At 43.1% G+C, this 19,308-nt stretch overlaps 1 protein-coding gene across 1 annotated transcript in view; it reads left to right on the forward strand.

Annotated features, from left to right (window-relative positions):
- The first annotated feature begins 3,844 nt into the window (after positions 1 to 3,844).
- LOC141271206 (C-type lectin domain family 2 member A-like) overlaps positions 3,845 to 19,308 on the forward strand; it is a 78,551-nt gene continuing 63,087 nt past the window's right edge. Inside the window, exon 1 of the mRNA XM_073681328.1 lies at positions 3,845 to 3,920. Coding sequence (XP_073537429.1) covers positions 3,908 to 3,920 — 13 coding nt within the window. The 5' untranslated portion in view covers positions 3,845 to 3,907. The remainder of the gene's footprint in view (positions 3,921 to 19,308) is intronic.

A 19,308-nucleotide genomic window follows, 5' to 3' on the forward strand; every position in this document is an offset into this window, starting at 1 on the left:
GGGGTCTGCAGGAGACCCCTGTGATTGTCATAGCCAATCTGCTATGAGCGCCGCCCAGCGGTTGGCGCTCAAAGCAGATGAGCATTTCTGCTACACATAGCAAAGCCGAAGCCCTGCTGTATGTAGCACAGGCAATCCGATGATCGCAACTTTTAGTCTCCCTTGGAGACTATTAAAGCAGGTAAAAAGATAAAAAAAAGTTTTTTTTAAATATAAAACAAAATATTAAAGTTCAAATCACCCCCCTTTTGCCCTATTCAAAAAAAAACAATTTAAAAAAAAAATACACATATTTGGTATTGCCGCGTTCAGAATCGCCCGATCTATCAATATAAAAAAATAATTAATCCAATTGGTAAATGGTGTAATGAGAAAAAAATCAAACCGCCAGAATTACATTTTTTTTTGGTCGCCGCAACATTGCAATAAAATGCAATAACAGGTAATCAAAACATTGTATCTACCCCAAAATGGTATCAATAAAAACATCAGCTCAGTGCGCAAAAAATAAACCTTCATCCGGCCACAGATCTCGAAAAATGAAGACGCTAAGGATTTCTGGAAATGGAGAAATTTTTTTTTTTTTTTTTTTACAAACTTTGGATTTTTCTTCACCACTTAAATAAAAATAACCTATACATGTTTGGTATCTATGAACTCATAATGATCTGGAGAATCATAATGGCAGGTCAGTTTTAGAATTTAGTAAACATGGTTAAAAAAAAAAACAACTATGGTCGAATTGCACTTTTTTTTTGCAATTTCACATCACTTGGAATTTTTTTCCCATTTTCCAGTACAATATATGGTAAAACCAATGGTGTCATTCAAAAGCACATCACATTTGTTTTTTTCACTTGAAAAAGACTCCGGTACGGCGTTGAAACGCGTTGTGAATAAAGAGGCTTGTCATAATTATCATCTCTGAAGAAGTTATTTACTCCAGCAGCGCAGTCCACCTACGTGTTCATGCATCTGGATCCAATATCTCCAGGAGGATCTATGTTCCAGCCGCGGGGCAGCAGCTGTTTTTCTTCATGCCTGCATAGGAGTTGTACCTGTCACAACTCCATCAGGTGAGTGTAACCAGCGCTCTCCTACTCTCCCTCCATAGAGTATCACCCTATTGTGCGCTCTGTTCACCACATTTAGATTTACATATATTCAAAATTACAACTCATCCCACAAAAAATAAGCCCTCACATGGCCGTGGAAAAATAAAAAAAGTTATGGCTCTGGGAAGAAGAGGAGCAGAAAATGAAAAAAAAATGGAAAAGCCCAAAGTGGTAAGAGGGTTAAACAAGCAAAGAAAATAACAACCCTACCAATGTCGGAGAACAATTCAGTTTCTGCTCTGATTGTTGTGGCGGATTTTGTTCCCCCTCTATGGATTGTTACAGTACAGTCTCTACATTATAGCAACTAGTTACTGCAGCCATTTATCTCTATGACATATATTCCCCACATCACCCACACAGATAATTATTGTCAGACACTGCACTCTCTTTGATCTTTTCATATAGTATCATTGAATGTACAATATCTTTGTCATAAATAAAGTGCTAGTACAAGAAATAAATACCAAAGAGTCACTTGAGGGTTCGGGGATTTTATGTCCGTATGCGTTTCACCACTTAGCTTCCTCAAGGGATAATTGGTAATGCTATCTTAAATAGAGAAAGTACAGTGGTGGCCAAAAGTATTGGCACCCCTGCAATTCTGTCAGATAATACTCAGTTTCTTCCTGAAAATGATTGCAATCACAAATTCTTTGGTCTTATTATCTTCATTTAATTTGCTTGCAAGGAAAAAACACAAAAGAGAATGAAACAAAAATGAAATCATTGATCATTTCACACAAAATTCCAAAAATGGGCCAGACAAAAGTATTGGCACCCTCAGCCTAATACTTGGTTGCACAACCTTTAGCCAAAATAACTGCGAATAACCGCTTCCGGTAACCATCAATGAGTTTCTTACAATGCTCTGCTGGAATTGTAGACCATTCTTCTTTGGCAAACTGCTCCAGGTCCCTGATATTTGAAGGGTCCCTTCTCCAAACTGCCATTTTGAGATCTCTCCACAGGTGTTCTATGGGATTCAGGTCTGGACTCATTGCTGGCCACCTTAGAAGTCTCCAGTGCTTTCTCTCAAACCATTTTATAGTGCTTTTGGAAGTGTGTTTTGGGTCATTGTCCTGCTGGAAGACCCATGACCTCTGAGGGAGACCCAGCTTTCTCACACTGGGCCCTACATTTTGCTGCAAAATTTGTTGGTAGTCTTCAGACTTCATAATGCCATGCACACGGTCAAGCAGTCCAGTGCCAGAGGCAGCAAAGCAACCCCAAAACATCAGGGAACCTCCGCCATGTTTGACTGTAGGGACCGTGTTCTTTTCTTTGAATGCCTCTTTTTTTTTCCTGTACACTCTATGTTGATGCTTTTTCCCAAAAAGCTCTACTTTTGTCTCATCTGACCAGAGAACATTCTTCCAAAATGTTTTAGGCTTTCTCAGGTAAGTTTTGGCAAACTCCAGCCTGGCTTTTTTATGTCTCGGGGTAAGAAGTGGGGTCTTCCTGGATATGCTACCATACAGTCCCTTTTCATTCAGACGCCGACGGATAGTACGGGTTGACACTGTTGTACCCTCGGATTGCAGGGCAGCTTGAACTTGTTTGGATGTTAGTCGAGGTTCTTTATCCACCATCTGCAAAATCTTGCGTTGAAATCTCTTGTCAAATTTTCTTTTCCGCCACATCTAGGGAGGTTAGCCACAGTGCCATGGGCTTTAAACTTCTTGATGACACTGTGCACGGAAGACACAGGAACATTCAGGTCTTTGGAGATGGACTTGTAGCCTTGAGATTGCTCATGCTTCCTCACAATTTGGTTTCTCAAGTCCTCAGACAGTTCTTTGGTCTTCTTTCTTTTCTCCATGCTCAATGTGGTACACACAAGGACACAGGACAGAGGTTGAGTCAACTTTAATCCATGTTAACTGGCTGCAAGTGTGATTTAGTTATTGCCAACACCTGTTAGGTGCCACAGGTAAGTTACAGGTGCTATTAATTACACGAATTAGAGAAGCATCACATGATTTTTCAAACAGTGCCAATACTTTTGTCCAACCCCTTTTTTAGGTTTGGTGTGGAATTATATCCAATTTGGCTTTAGGACAATTCTTTTTGTGTTTTTTCATTGAAGACAAATTAAATGAAGAGAATAATACCAAAGAATATGTGATTGCAATCATTTTCAGGAAGAAACTGAGTATTATCTGACAGAATTGCACGGGTGCCAATACTTTTGGCCACCACTCTATATCACATGTATGGACTTGGAGGCATGTTTCTAGTGAGGCGTTACTTTATTGCAAATACAAATGTGCAGCATAAACTACTCATTTGATAGCAGTGCCCTCCATTACTAGCATGTCTCTTTCATAAATGATCACACACTCTCTAGTAGAAGCACACAGGGGGCAGATTACTATAATCTAGTGCTGACACCACAGGCTCTCTGTCTAATATACTCATTCAACTATTGCAGCAAGTGTCAAAGGTATTTTTGGATTAATGGCTCCATCACTGACAGTTACTATATTGCTATACAGTAATGTGTATTCAAGATGATTTGTAAATACTTTAATAAAGGAAAAGTCAGACGAGATCACAAAACTTTTCTTTGAACATTCTACTGAATTTATAAATTAAAAATGTAAAACCCCTGAAAACTCGTGGCCAGCGAGCCTCACTGCTTTGTAAAGGTGGATCACGGTCACTGACCACTGCACTAATTTCCTGTGTGACATGAAGTTCTTCTGAGACCTTCAACAGGAAGTCACTATACTCCGAGAAGGACCAGAACATTTACAGCTCACTGAGAATTACATTGTGCTGCTACATACATGGAGACATCAGGTAAGAACAATGGAAAATGATCAGATTTTGCAATCATATAAATATCCGCAAAATCAGAAAACAAAAATCTAAAGTTTGTTCACATTCTGCAGCATTTTACATATTTGTGAAAGGTCGTGATATCTAATATTTAATTAGAACAAATGACAAAGATTTTGGATGGTTTTATTTGAGCAACACAAAGTCAAGGAATTTATTAATTGGATTAAACAGAATATAAAGATAAAACATAGAATCAATATGTATTTTATATCCACATTTTTTTAATTTTTGTGAAAACTTATGTGGCGCCCCTGCGGGTCCAGTTGCCACAGAGGTACTGCATCTCAACCAGAGGTGTGGTACCCCACTCTCAGGTAAGGATGGAGTACTACACATTACCCACACACTCACATCCAACACACTCCACTTCAGTTGGGAAGGGCGAGATTGCTCCTATGGGAGAGCACAGTCCCTGGTCCCTAGCTGGAGAGTGGAACTAGGTAGTGGAGGTGGGTGGAGGAAGTAGAACAGTGGAGCACAGAGAGAAGGAGTATAAAAAGGAGGGTAGAAGGTTCTAGAAGTGGTTAGAGTTCAGGGTTGAGTTGGGAGCTTACGAGGGGTTCTGCTCAGGGGAGCAAGGGGAGCAGTTCATCAGTCTCCTGTTCCAGTGCTTGGAGCAGGAGGGGAGCTCAGTCAGGGCCTTGTCAGAAATGCCCAGGAGGAGGAAAGTGAGAAGAGAAGGCAGGAGCAGTGAAGAGTGCTCCTGAGAGACAGAAGGGATCCCAGGGGCACGGTGAGTGCGGATGTCACCTATGTGCCCGAATTCACGCTGACGTGGAGGGATCAGGCCACAGTAGGGGACCTGCCCCAGCCTAGTGGAGTACTTTAGGTCTCAGGTAGCAAACCAGAGGTTGCAGCATTTCAAGTGCTGTAGCCACACTGCACACTCTTTCACCGAAAAGGTGGCCATAGGGGACCAAGGGGACAGAGAGGACATCGCCCGACTGGCTTTGGATACTGGGTGTGAGGCGCAGGGCAGGAGGGCGAGAGCCAGTGCAGTGAGACAACCTGGATAGGTTCACAGAACGGGGTCCCATCCAAGTGCTCCTGAGATACCTGAGAGTTTGCTGGATCACCTCCCCAGAAGACACAGGACGACATGGGCGGTTACACACTGGTAACTGTAACTTGGAGAACTTAAGAACTGTGAGTAAAACCTGAAGACTGCACCCCACTGTGTCCTTGGCTAATTACTGCATCATCTGCCCTGCACTACACTGCACCAACATCTACCTGATAAAATCATCTATACTGCCCTGGAGTTTAGCTCTGCCCATGGAGAGCTGAACCAACTCTGATGTGTCACCATCAGCTCCAGTGGACCTGCACCGCAGCGGCGGCCCCATATATAGCCGCATACGAACATTATCCCCAAATCTTTATTTCCCCAAATTGACACTTTTCATTTATTTGACCGCCTGGGGCCACGGAGCGGGTCCAAATAGAGAAAACACATTTACAGGCGCTTCTCACACAATTAGAATATCATCAAAAAGTTAATTTATTTCAGTTCTTCAATATAAAAAGTGAAACTCATATATTATATAGAGTCATTACACGCAGAGGGATCTATTATATAGAGTCATTACACACAGAAGGATCTATTATATAGAGTCATTACACACAGAGGGATCTATTATATAGAGTCATTACACACAGAGGGATCTATTATATAGAGTCATTACACACAGAGGGATCTATTATATAGAGTCATTACAGACAGAGTGATCTATTTCAAGTGTTTATTTCTGTTAATGTTGATGATTATGGCTTACAGCCAATGAAAACACAAAAGTCATTATCTCAGTAAATTAGAATACTTAATAACAACAGCTTGAAAAATGTTTTTAGAATCCAAAATGTCCTACTGAAATGTATGTTCAGTAAATGCCCTCAATACTTGGTCGGGCTCCTTTTGCATCAATTACTGCATCAATGCGGCAATGTGGCATGGAGGCGATCAGCCTGTGGCACTGCTGAGGTGTTATGGAAGCCCAGGTGGCTTTGATAGCAGCCTTCAGCTCGTCTGCATTGTTGGGTCTGGTGTCTCTCATCTTCCTCTTGACAATACCCCATAGATTCTCTATAATAGATTCTCTATGAGGTTAAGGTCAGGCGAGTTTGCTGCCAATCAAGCACAGTGATACTGTTGTGCGTAAACCAGGTATTGGTACTTTTGGCCGTGTGGACAGGGGCCAAGTCCTGCTGGAGAATGACATTTCCATCTCCAAAAAGCTTGTCGTCAGAGGGAAGCATGAAGTGCTCTAAAATGTCCTGGTAGACGGCTGCACTGACTTTAGTCTTGATAAAACACAGTGGACCTACACCAGCAGATGACATGGCCCCCAAACCATCACTGATTGTGGAGACTTCACACTAGACCTCCAGCAGCTTGGATTGTGGCCTCTCCACTCTTCCTCCAGACTCTGGGACCTTGATTTCCACACACACCTGATTTATCACGTGACATGTCACATGATCCCCTGTGATAGATCATGTGATAGTTAACGGGAAATTAATTTGGCACAATATTAATTGTGCTGCCTCATCTGAGAGCAGCACAATATTGGGGCAGATACCCTGATTCCAGCGATGTGTCACTTTTTCAGCTGCTTGTTGTCATTTTGAGAAAATCACCGTTTTATCTGCTGCAGATCTAGCAGCTCTCTGAATGCTGCGCTCTGTATAGCCCCGCCCACACCACTGATTGGCAGCTTTCTGCCCATGCTCAGTGTACACAGAAATCTACTGATAAGTGATGGGGGTGGGGTCCTACAGAACTTACTAGTCATCTAGTGATAATTACCTTCTGACAAATCAATGATTTTATCAAAACAACACTAAGCAGCCCAGTAAGTGACACATTACTGGAATCAGTGCCTCTAACCCTACATTATGCTGCTCTCAGGTTAGGTGGCAAAAACCTGATGACAGATTCCCTTTAAAGGAGCTGTAAAGACAAAAACGTTTGTATTAAAATAATACAAGCCATTTGTGAAATTAACTTTTTTTCATTGTTAATTCACATTAGACTGTATCTTCAACACTTTTGTCAGCAGGTCTTATTACAGATTCTGAATAGGGCAGCTCTCTCCCTCTCCCTCAGCAGAAAGTCACAGCATGGTTAAAAAATGGGATCTTTTATGATTTTCTCATAATAAATAAAAAAAGGACATGCAAGTCCTCCAAACTATTTTCCGTTTCTCTATAGGGGAGGTCCTAAATCTTTCTTGCTCTTTAATTGATCACATGTCAAAAAGTATACACTTGGAGAGTAATATCATCATCTGCATGTAAATATTCCTTGACTCTAAGGGCTCGTTCACACTGTCGTATAACACGGCCGAATGCTATGTGATGTTTTATCGGATAGGACTCGGCCCTATGTTATACTATGGGACAGTGCAGATCTGCGATTATTGGCATGAGAAAATAATCTCATTCGATATTCGGACCATGTGCACCCATACAAGTCTATGGGTGCACGTAAAACATTGGACTGCACTCGGATGTCATCCAAGTGCAGTCCGATGAACACTCACAGAGACTATGGAGAAGATGGAGAAATTAAGTTCTCCATCTTCTCCATATCTGTGCTGCGAGAGAATCGGATCACACTCAGTTGAAGCTCTGACAGAGTTTGAGCCGAGTGTCATTAGCATAATTGGCCCTATTCTCTTGCATGAGAGAATATATGGCTTAGTGAGTGGACCCTAAAACTGAATAGTAGTGACGGACAGGCACCTCACAAGCGGGATCCATGTAGCTCTCAGATGTCATGTAGGTAGGGCTTCATTCCATGGGGTAGGGCTTAATTTCAAGGTATATAAAAAAATGGACTTCAAATAAAAATTAAATGAACACAAAAAGCACTAATTGAATTATTTTTTTCGTATTTATGTTTGCAACCCCTTTAAAAACCCTTTGAGGACCAAGGCACATATATGTCCCATAGTTTTAAACTGGAAAAAAATTTGATTGAATAAAATTTAAGGTCCTCGAAGGTTTAAGTAGGTCATAAATTCATATGGATATTTGCTCATACAATTGCACATGCCATAAGATGAAGAAGAACAGAATCAAAAATATGACATTAAGTGGAACATTTACAGGTATTCAAGGTGAAAGAGACCAGCAAAGGCATCGTCTCGAATGACAGTAAATGAGTTAGAATTCAGCAAGCTGAAAATGAAGACAGCAGGTTAGAAGCGAACCAGACTTTATGGTGCTTAGAATTAGTCAAGCAGAATTTATTGACTGGTCTTGCAAAGCACTGAGACTCCCGCTGTGTATAGATGGCGCCGTGCGGCCTCCCGCTGTGTATAGATGGCGCCGTGCGGCCTCCGGCTGTGTATAGATGGCACCGTATAGATGGCTACGTGCGGCCTCCTGCTGAGTATACGTGTATAGATGGCTACGTGCGGCCTCCTGCTGAGTATAGATGCCGCACGGCGCTCCCCCCAGAGACAGCAGGAGGCCGCACAGTGCCATCTATACTCAGCGGGAGGCCGCATGTAGCCATCTATACACAGCAGGAGGCCACACGGCAACATCTATACTCAGCGGGGGGCCGCACGTAGCCATCTATACACAGCGGGGGGCGCACGTAGCCATCTATACACAGCGGGGGGCCGCACGGCACCGTCTATACACAGCGGGGGGCCGCACGTAGCCATCTATACACAGCAGGGGGCGCACGTAGCCATCTATACACAGCGGGGGGGCGCACGGCGCCCCCCCAGAGACATCAGGAGGCCGCACGGCGCCAACTATACTCAGCAGGAGGCCGCATGCAGTCATGCACACACACAAACATATACAGACACGCATAAACACATTTGAAACACAAAAATACATACAAACAGACATCACACAATGACATCTGCTCACACACACACAAACAGACAGACATCACACACACACACACCTGCCCACACACACACATGCGCACACACACACACACCTGCCCACACACACATGCCCACACACACATCTGTGTGTGTATGTATAGTGTGTGTGTGTGTATGTATAGTGTGTGTGTGTATAATTTGTGTGTGTGTATTTTTTTTTTAAGTTAAAAACAAGTAAAATGCATGTGGCATCAATATCAAGACTCCAGATATAAGGGCCTATTCACACTGAATTTTGCAATGCATTCATCTCCTCTTTCCAGGCTTCTATCTAAATCCCTGAAAAATGTCATTCAGATGTGCCTTGACATAGCCATTGATTTGAACAAAGGCAAACCGAGGCTAAAGTCTGAATCTTTAGGCTCCATTTGCTCTGCTTTCAGATGTCTCATTTCAGACAGCACAATCCTGAATTTCAGGGATTCAGTTGTAAGCCTTGTGTAAAGACCTGAATGCAGCGCTGAATGTAGTGTGAATAGGTCCTTACATCCTACACCACCTCAGGGGATTGTTGTTATGGAGTATTGCCCCTGGGTGGCCGCAGTTATGACCACCACCAGGGCTCGCGGTCACCCACCCTAGCTTTGGTATTCTGGGGAGCTGGTATAATGAATATCTGAGAAGAGCCCTAGAGAAGCAAGAACACTGGACAACCAAGAGGTGGTGGCCTCAAGTCAGGTGTAGTTTTCAACAGGGCAAGACTTTCTAACTTGCCCACACACACACACACACATAAACACACACACATCTGCCCACACACACAGACACACCTGCCCACACAGACACACACACCTGCCCACACAGACACACACACACACCTGCCCACACACACACACACCTGCCCACACACACACACACATCTGCCCACACACACTCACACACATCTGCCCACACACACACACACACATCTGCCCACACACACACACACCTGCCCACACACACACCTGCCCCCACACACACACACCTGCCCACACACACACACACCTGCCCATGCCCACACACATCTGCCCACACACACACACATCTGCCCACACACACACACACCTGCCCACACACACACACACCTGCCCCCACACACACACACCTGCCCACACACACACCTGCCCACGCCCACACACATCTGCCCACACACATCTGCCCACACACACACACATCTGCCCACACGCACACACACACACCTGCCCACACACACACACACCTGCCCACACACACACGCCTGCCCACACATACACACACCTGCCCACACACACACACACCTGCCCACGCCCACACACATCTGCCCCCACACACACACATCTGCCCACACACACATCTGCACACACACACACACACACACATACACATACACACTCACCATCCCCCGGCTCCATTCCTCCTGCCTGCTCTCTCTCTTCTCTGGTGCAGCACTGCAGGCCGGGGCGCACTGCGTGACGTCAGAGCTAGGAGACACGGCCTCGCACAGAGCCGTGTCTCCTAGCAGTGACTCGGCCGGGCCAGCACAGGGAAGTTAACTGCTGCAGTGCTGGCCCGGCCGATGAAGAAGTAGCGGCGGCCGCTGCTGGGGGAGCGGTCCGGGGCCCCCCCCTCCCGCCATTGCTACCGGTATGTGCCGCGGCGGCCCGCACATATAATGAGGGCAATCCGGCATTAGACACCCCGCCCGGAGCCGCGGGCCCCCTGCAGGCTCGGGGCCCCGGGTGGTCGCCCGGATTGCCCTCATTATAATCCGCCTATGCTTGTAGCCCATGTCCAGGATAAGTCTGTGTGTGGTGGCTCTTGAAGCAATGACTCCAGCAGCAGTCTACTCCTTGTGAATTTCCCCCAAATTTTTGAATGGCCTTTTCTTAACAATCCTTTCAAGGCTACGGTTATCCCGGTTGCTTGTGCACCTTTTTCTACCACACTTTTTTCTTCCATTCAACTTTCCATTAATATGATTGGATACAGAACTCTGTGAACAGCCAGCTTCTTTAGCAATGACATTTTGTGGCTTACTCTCCTTGTAGAGTGTGTCAATGACTGCCTTCTGGACATCTGTCAAGTCAGCAGTCTTCCCCATGATTGTGGAGCCTACTGAAACAGACTAAGGGACCTTTTTAAACGCTTAGGAAGCCTTTGTAGGTGTTTGTTGTTAATGATTCTAATTTACTGAGATAATGACTTTTGTGTTTTCATTGGCTGTAAGCCATAATCATCAACATTAACAGAAATAAACACTTGAAATAGATCACTCTGTTTGTAATGACTCTATATAATATATGAGTTCACTTTTTGTATTGAAGAACTGAAATAAATTAACTTTTTGATGATATTCTCATTGTGTGAGAAGCGCCTGTAAATGTGTTTTCTTTATTTGGATTTTTTAGACTGGTTTAAATTATAACGAATATCAGGATTTATAAATTGGATCTCAGAGGAGATAAGTAAAAATATAAAAAATAAAATTTTGGAAGATAGTATATAAATATAAATCTATATGATTCAGTATTGTACAGATTGTGAACAGTTTACAGTTTGATTTTTAATGAAACCAAGCGTATTAGTTTTAATTAGTTAAAATGAATCAATAAAGATTTATAGCACTTTTTCATCAGATCACATAATTTATTACATAGTAACATAGTAACATCGTTTTTAAGGTTGAAGGAAGACTAAGTCCATCTGGTTCAACCCATAGCCTAACATGTTGACCCAGAGGAAGGCAAAAGAAAACCATGTGGCAAACACTAAGCTCCACATTGGGGAAAAAAATTCCTTCCCGACTCCATACGACAATCAGACTAGTTCCCTGGATCAATGCCCTATCAAGGAATCTAGTATTTATAACCTGTAATATTATACTTTGCAAGAAAGGCATCCAGGCCCTTCTTAAATGTTAGTAGTGAATCACTCATTACAACATCATGCGGCTGAGAGCTCCATAGTCTCACTGCTCTTACAGTAAAGAATCCCCGTCTGTGATTATGATTAAACCTTCTTTCCTCCAGACGTAGAAGATGCCCCCTTGTCACCATCTCTGGCCTCAGACTAAAAAGATCAGTAGACAGGTCTTTGTACTGTCCCCTCATATACTTGAACATAGTAATAAGATCACCCCTAAGCCTTCTTTTTTCCACAGAAAATAACCCCAAGTGTAATAACCTGTCTTGGTATTGCTGACAACCCAGTCCTCTAATAACCTTGGTCGCTCTTCTCTTCACCCTCTCTAGTTCAGCTATGTCTTTCTTATACACCGGAGACCAGAACTGTACATAGTTTAGCATATTGGCTTTTTCCTCATCCTCATCCACCATTTCACCCAGACTATTTTTAAGGGGGCCAACACTATCATTTTTTAGTTTTTTACTATTTATGTAGTTAAAGAATATTTTGGGGTTATTTTTACTTTCTCTGGCAATGATTCTCTCTGCCTCAATCTTTGCTGCCTTGATTTGGTTTTTACAGAATTTATTTAATTTTCTATATTTATTTAATGCCTCATCACTACCTACTTGCTTTAGTTCTCTAAATGCTTTCCTTTTGTCACTTATTTCGCCCCTTACAGCTCTATTTAGCCATAGTGGTTTCCTCCTGTTTCTAGCATGTTTATTCCCATAGGGTATATATTGTGCACCGGTCCTATTCAGGATGCTAATAAATGTCTCTCATTTGCTTTGTGTAGCTTTATGTCTCAGGATATCATCCCAGTTTATTGCACTAAGATCATCTCTCAACCGTTGGAAATTTGCCTTCCTGAAGTTTAGTGTCCATGTTACCCCTCTGCTACACATCTTATTAAAGGTTACATGAAAACATATTATTTTGTGACCTCCAAATCATATATTTGATATGCGGTCTGGCCTATTGGTTAATATTAGCTCTAGCAGTGCCCCCCTTCTTGTTGGGTCCTGAACCAGTTGTGAAAGGTAATTGTCTCTCATAGTTGTCAAAAAACCTATTACCTTTGCTTGAACTACAGGTTTCTGTCCCCCAATGTATTTCAGGGTAGTTGAATTCCCCCATAATAATGACTTCTCCTTGAGTCGCTGCTTCATCTATTTGCTTTACGAGGATATTCTCCACTGCTTCCATTATTTTTGGAGACTTATAACAAACCCCTATCAGTAATTTATTATTTTTCCCCCTCCCCTTATCTCCACCCACAGGGACTCTACATTTTCATTAGTTTCACATATATCCTCCTGCAAGATGGGTTTTAAGGATGATTTTACATATAAACACACCCCCCCCCCCCCCTCGCTTGTTTGTACGTTCATTTCTGAACAGACTATAGCCCTGTAAATTAACTGCCCAGTCATGGCTCTCGTCCAGCCACATTTCAGATATCCCTACCATGTCATAATTATTTTCCAACAAAATTAATTCTAATTCCTCCATTTTGTTGGTGAGGCTTCTGGCATTAGTGTACATGCATTTCTCTCTATACCTCTATTCCTTCTAACTTTATTGACTGTTCTAACCCCACCCCCAATTTCTTTATTTGTGCCCAGGTCACTATCTGCACTATCTTCACCACCTATAAAATGAATACCCTCCCCCCCAATCCCTAGTTTAAACACTCCTCCAACCTTCTAGACATTTTCTCCCCCAGCACAGCTGCACCCTCCCCATTGAGGTGCAGCCGGTCCCTAGCGTAGAGTTTGTAGCCAACTGAGAAGTCGGCCCAGTTCTCCAGGAACCCAAATCCCTCCTTCCTACACCAGTTCTTGAGCCACTTATTTATCTCCCTAATCTCCCATTGCCTCTCTGGCATGGCACGTGGTACCAGTAGTATTTCAGAGAATACCACCTTGGAGGTCATTGCTTTCAGCTTGCAGCCTAATTCCCTGAAATCATCTTTAAGGACCTTCCACCTACCTCTAACTTTGTCATTTGTGCCAATGTGCATTATGTCCGCTGGGTCCTCACCAGCCCCTTAAGTTGAATTAACCCCTTTACCCCCGAGGGTGGTTTACACGTTAATGACCAGGCCAATTTTTACAATTCTGACCACTGTCACTCTTTGAGGTAATTACTCTGGAACGCTTCAACAAAAATCCCCGGTGTGATTCCAGCCTCGCTCCTCACCTGCAGATTAAGTCTGATCTGTGTTATATTCCCGTTCTACAATGTATATCTTGATGGATTGGATATGATACTGTTGGAATTCTGAAACTTTAGACCCAAATAACGTCCTTGAGTTTCCTCTTTTCCATCAACTTGTTACAGAATTCTATTTTGATGCAGTTTTGGTTCTTTTGGTGTTTTATGGTTTAGTGGGAACTGAGTGTCAATTGTCATGGCCTCTGATACAGTCCCAGAGTGATTGTTACCTGTAGATGGTTCTAGACACCAGATTTACCAAGCACAGTCTCCTATCCCGAGATTTGATAACCCAATAGTGGGGCAATAGTGATGGTAAAACATAGAACAAGGAAAAGAAAAAAAAGATTTTTTAATAAGTTGACAAAGTCTTATAGATATTTGAAGGACTTCTTCAAAGGACTAGAGACCGACATGAGGATGGGAGGAGGATTATCTCCTATTAATTACTTTCATTTAGTTTTGTATTTGTGGTGGGGGTGGGGGGTATTTTTAGTTGTATTGATTTGCTGATTGAATTTAGTTTCTACTTTACAACATCATCACTTACCGGCTGTATGAGATCTGTAATCCGGCTCTGAATGACGAACTGTAAAGCTGCTCCGATCTGACTGATCACCTGTTAAGCCCTTTACAACCTAAGGTGGTTTGCACGTTAATGACCATGCCAATTTTTACAATTCTGACCACTGTCACTTTATGATGTAATTACTCTGGAACGCTTCAACGGATCCCCCTGATTCTGAGACTGTTTTTTTGTGACATATTGTACTTCATGATAGTGGTAAAATTTCTTCGATATCATTTCCGTTTATTTGTGAAAAAAATGGAAATTTGGCGAAAATTTAGCAATTTTCAAAATTTGAATTTTTATGCCCTTAAATTAGAGAGATATGTCACACAAAAGAGTTAATAAATAACATTTCCCACATGTCTACTTTACATCAGCACAATTTTGGAACCCAAATTTTTTTTTTGTTAGGGAGGTATAAGGGTTAAAAGTTGACCAGCGATTTCTCATTTTTCCAACAAAATTTACAAAACCATTTTTTTAGGGACCACATCACATTTGAAGTCACTTTGAGAGGTCTTTATGAGAGAAAATACCCAAAAGTGACACTATTCTAAAAACTGCACCCCTCAAGGTGCTCAAAACCACATTCAAGAACTTTATTAACCCTTCAGGTGCTTCACAGGAATTTTTGGAATGTGGAAGAAAAAAATGAACATTTAACTTTTTTCACAAAAATGTTACTTTAGACTCAATTTTTTTTATTTTCGCAGGGGTAACAAGAAAAAATGGACCCCAAAATTTGTTGTGCAATTTCCCCTGAGCACGCAGAGACCCCATATGTGGGGAAAAAACACTGTTTGGGCACACGGCAGGGTTCGGAAGGGAAGGAGCGCCATTTGACTTTTTGAATGTAAAATTTGCTTGAATAATTAGCGAACCCCATGTTGCATTTGGGGAGCCCCTGATGTGCCTAAACAGTGGAAACCTCCCACAAGTGACACCATATTGGAAACTAGACACCTCAGGGAACTTATCTAGATGTGTGGTGAGCACCCTGAACCCCCAGGTGCTTCACAGAAGTTTATAACATGGAGCCGTGAAAATAAAAAAATCTAACTTTTTCCACAAAAATGATGTTTTAGCCCCAATTTTTTTATTTTCACAAAGGTAAGAGGAGAAAATGGACCCCAAAAACTTTTGTGCAATTTCTTCTAAGTATGACAATACCCCATATGTGGGGAAAATACAGTGTTTGGGTGCACAACAGAGTTCAGAAGGGAAGGAGCACTGTGTGACTTTGAACGCAAAATTGGCTGGAATCGAGAGCGGACGCCATATCGGGTTTGGAGAGCCCCTGATGAGCCTAAATAGTGGAAACCTCCCACAAGTGACCCCATTTTGGAAACCACACCCCTCAAGAATTTTTTCAAGGGGTATAGTGAACATTTTGAACCCAGAGGTACGACACAGAATTTGATAACATTAGGTCATCATATTGAATAAGTTGTCATTAGTCTTGAGCGTAAGTGCTCGCTACTTGAGTTTGCATCGGGTACTCAGGTATGCACCATGTATCGCGGGTGCTCGAGTGACATGCTCGAGACCCTGCCCGCATGTTTCATGGTTATTAGACACCCAAAAAAAAAAAACATGCGGGGATCGCTCGTGCATGGCAGGCAATCCCCGCAAGGGTTTTTTGGCCACGAAGCATATGGGGCGGAGACTCGAGCATGTCACTCAGTGCATACACGAGCACCCGATGCAAATTCAAGTAGCGAGCACTTGCGCTCAACAATAGTCACTATATCGTCTTTTTTTTTTTTTTTACTTTTGAAAAAAATCCCAACCCTAAGGCTACGTGCCCACTATGCGTTTTTCTAGCATTTTTGCTGCGGAATTTCCGCAGCGGAAACGCTTTAAAAACGCTTGGTAATACATGCTCCATGGTTCACAATGATAATCCGCATTTGCTGTGCACATGCTGCGGAAATTTCCGCTGCGGATTTTCATTGCGGAAAAATCCGCAGCATGTCCATTATTTGTGTGTTTCTGCATGCGGATTTGCCTACACAATGCATTTGAAAAACGCATGGCAAATCCGCAAGTAAAAACGCTTCAAAAACGCTTCAAAAACGCGTGTAAAATCCACATGCGTTTTTACTGACAAGGACATGCAGAAATGCTCCGAAAATTTCTGCTTCAATTCTACATCGTGGGCACATAGCCCAACCTTAGCCCAACCCTAATCCTAGCCCAACCATAACCCCAACCCTAGCCCAACCCTAACCCCAACCCTAACCCTAACTCCAAGCCTAACCCCAACCCTAACCCCAACCCCAACCCTAACCCTAGCAGAACCCTAGCCCAACCCTAACCCTAGCCCAACCCTAGCCCAACCCTAACCCCAACCCTAACTTCAACCCTAACCCTAGCCCAACCCTAACCCTAGCCCAACCCTAACCCCAGCCCAACCCTAACCCCAACCCTAACCCTAGCACAACCCTAACCCTAGCACAACTCTAGAGTTTATTTTTTACACCGTTCCTTGTGCGGTATAAGTGAATAGACGACTTTATTCTTTGGGTCAGTGCGATTACAGCGATACCAGAATTATATCGGTTTTTATGATTGACAGCTGTCACACTAAAAGACGCAGTTTTTTGTAAAATCTACTTTTTGCATCTCCATATTTTGAGAGCTATAATTTTTCCATATTTTGATTGACAGATTCATGTGACAGTTTGTTTTTTGTGGGACGAGTTGACGTTTTTATTGGTGCCATTTTCAGGCACGTGACATTTTTTGATCGCTTTCTATTCAGATTTTTGGGAGGCAGAGAAAACAAAAACCAACAATTCAGGAATTGTTTATTTTTTAATTTTTTTATGCTGTTCCGCGTGTGGTAAAATTGATAAGGTAGCTTTAGGGTATGTGCACACGATGCAGAAATGAAGCAGAAAATTTCTGCATCATTTCTGCATCTCCCTGGCAGAAAAACGCATGCGGATTGTACATGCGTTTTTCCTGCGGAATACATGCGGATTCACATGTGTTTCCACATGCGTTTCCGCATGCGGATTGACAAGCGCTTTCCAGGCGATTTTAGCATCACCTGGAAAGTGCTTGACAACTAGGTCACACTATATAAATCCATGCAACCAGCATGGATTTATATAGTGTGACCCGAGAGAATGATAAAAATAAAAAATAAATGTATACTTTACCCTCCCATGGCCCGCGCTGTCCTGCTCACTCCGTTCTCCCTTGGCGGCAACATTGAATTGAAAGACCTGCCGACGTCAGCGTCACGTGACCCGTCACATGACTCCGACGTCAGCGCAGGTCCTTCAACTCACTGCAAAGTGCCGGGAACCAAGTAGGAGCGGTGCGCGGGCCGACAGAAGGTAAGTATACATTTATTTTTTATTTTATTTTTTTTTACAGATTTTTTAATGGTACCTGGGTGTGGATGAGACTCTCCTCTCCTCTACACCCGGGTACCATCCGCATATTAGAACGCGCCAATATTGCAAGTACAAATGCAGTCTTGCGGTATTGGTGGGTTCTAATGCAAGTCAATGGCGGCGAAAACGCCGCGTTTCCGCAAATTTAATGGACATGCAGAAACGTTGCGGAAACGCATAAAAAACGCATCATGTGCACACAGCCTTATTCTTCGGGTCAGTACGTTTACAGCGGTACCACATATATATAGTTTTTCTATATTTTGGCGCTTTTACACAATAAAAGCTATTTTATAGAAAAAATTATTTTTTTGCATCGCTTTATTCTGAGAGCTGGAACTTTTTTATATTTCCGCTGATGGAGCTGTATGGTGGCTTTTTTTTGCGGGACAAGATGACGTTTTCAGCGGTACCATTTTTATTTATATTCGTCTTTTTGATCGCGTGTTATTACATTTTTGTTTGGCGGTATGATGATAAAGCATTGTTTTTTGCTTCGTTTTTTATTTTTATTTTTTACCGTGTTCACTAAAGGGGTTAACTAGTGGGACAGTTTTATAGGTCAGGTCATTCCGGACGTGGCAATACAAAATATGTGTACTTGTATTGTTTTGTTTTGTTTTTTTATTTCATATTTATTGATGGGTACATTACAGTTATATGAAAAAGTTTGGGCACCCCTATTAATCTTAAGCTTAATGTTTTATAAAAATTGGTGTTTTTGCAACAGCTATTTCAGTTTGATATCTATCTATATAATTGTCTTATCCTATCTGTCTGTCTGTCTGTCCAGGAAATCCCGCTTCGCTGATTGGTCCGGCCGCGGCCAATCAGCGACGCGGCATTTCACAAAAAGATGGCGGCCGTTAGCGGCTGATCTGCCGCACGGAGGTGAGCGGCGATGCAGCCGGGAGATGAAGCCGTCTGCTCGCAGCATACGTCCCCCGACCGGAGGCGCCGCTGACCCCCATGCGGCTACTGTCGGGAGATCAGCGGCTACGGCCGCTTATCTCCGTACGGTAAAAGTGACGCCCCTCCCCTCTCCTCCTCTCCCCTCCCCGCTCGCTCAGGACCCCGGCACCCGGCGCCATACTTACCCCTCCCCGTGCCTGCGCAGCAGCTCCTGTGTCTTCCGCTGCTGCTGTGTGACGTGTCAGGTCAGAGGGCGCGGTGACGTCTTTACACCGCGCTCTCTCCTGAACGGTCACAGCCACAGCGGGAACATGCGGGCTACGCTGGAGTCCAGAGGAGCAGCTGACAAGTGAGGTGAGTATTGGATTTTTTATTTTTTTTATTGTATGAGGCCATAGGGCATTAAATGGTGGGGTGGGGAAGTGTGACATCGTGGAGGGGCCATTATAAGGGAAGGGGGATGT

Source organism: Phyllobates terribilis, unplaced genomic scaffold (genome assembly GCF_046119375.1).
Source record: "Phyllobates terribilis strain yellow unplaced genomic scaffold, ASM4611937v1 Scaffold_5__5_contigs__length_657084704, whole genome shotgun sequence".
Classification (NCBI taxonomy): Eukaryota; Metazoa; Chordata; class Amphibia; order Anura; family Dendrobatidae; genus Phyllobates; species Phyllobates terribilis.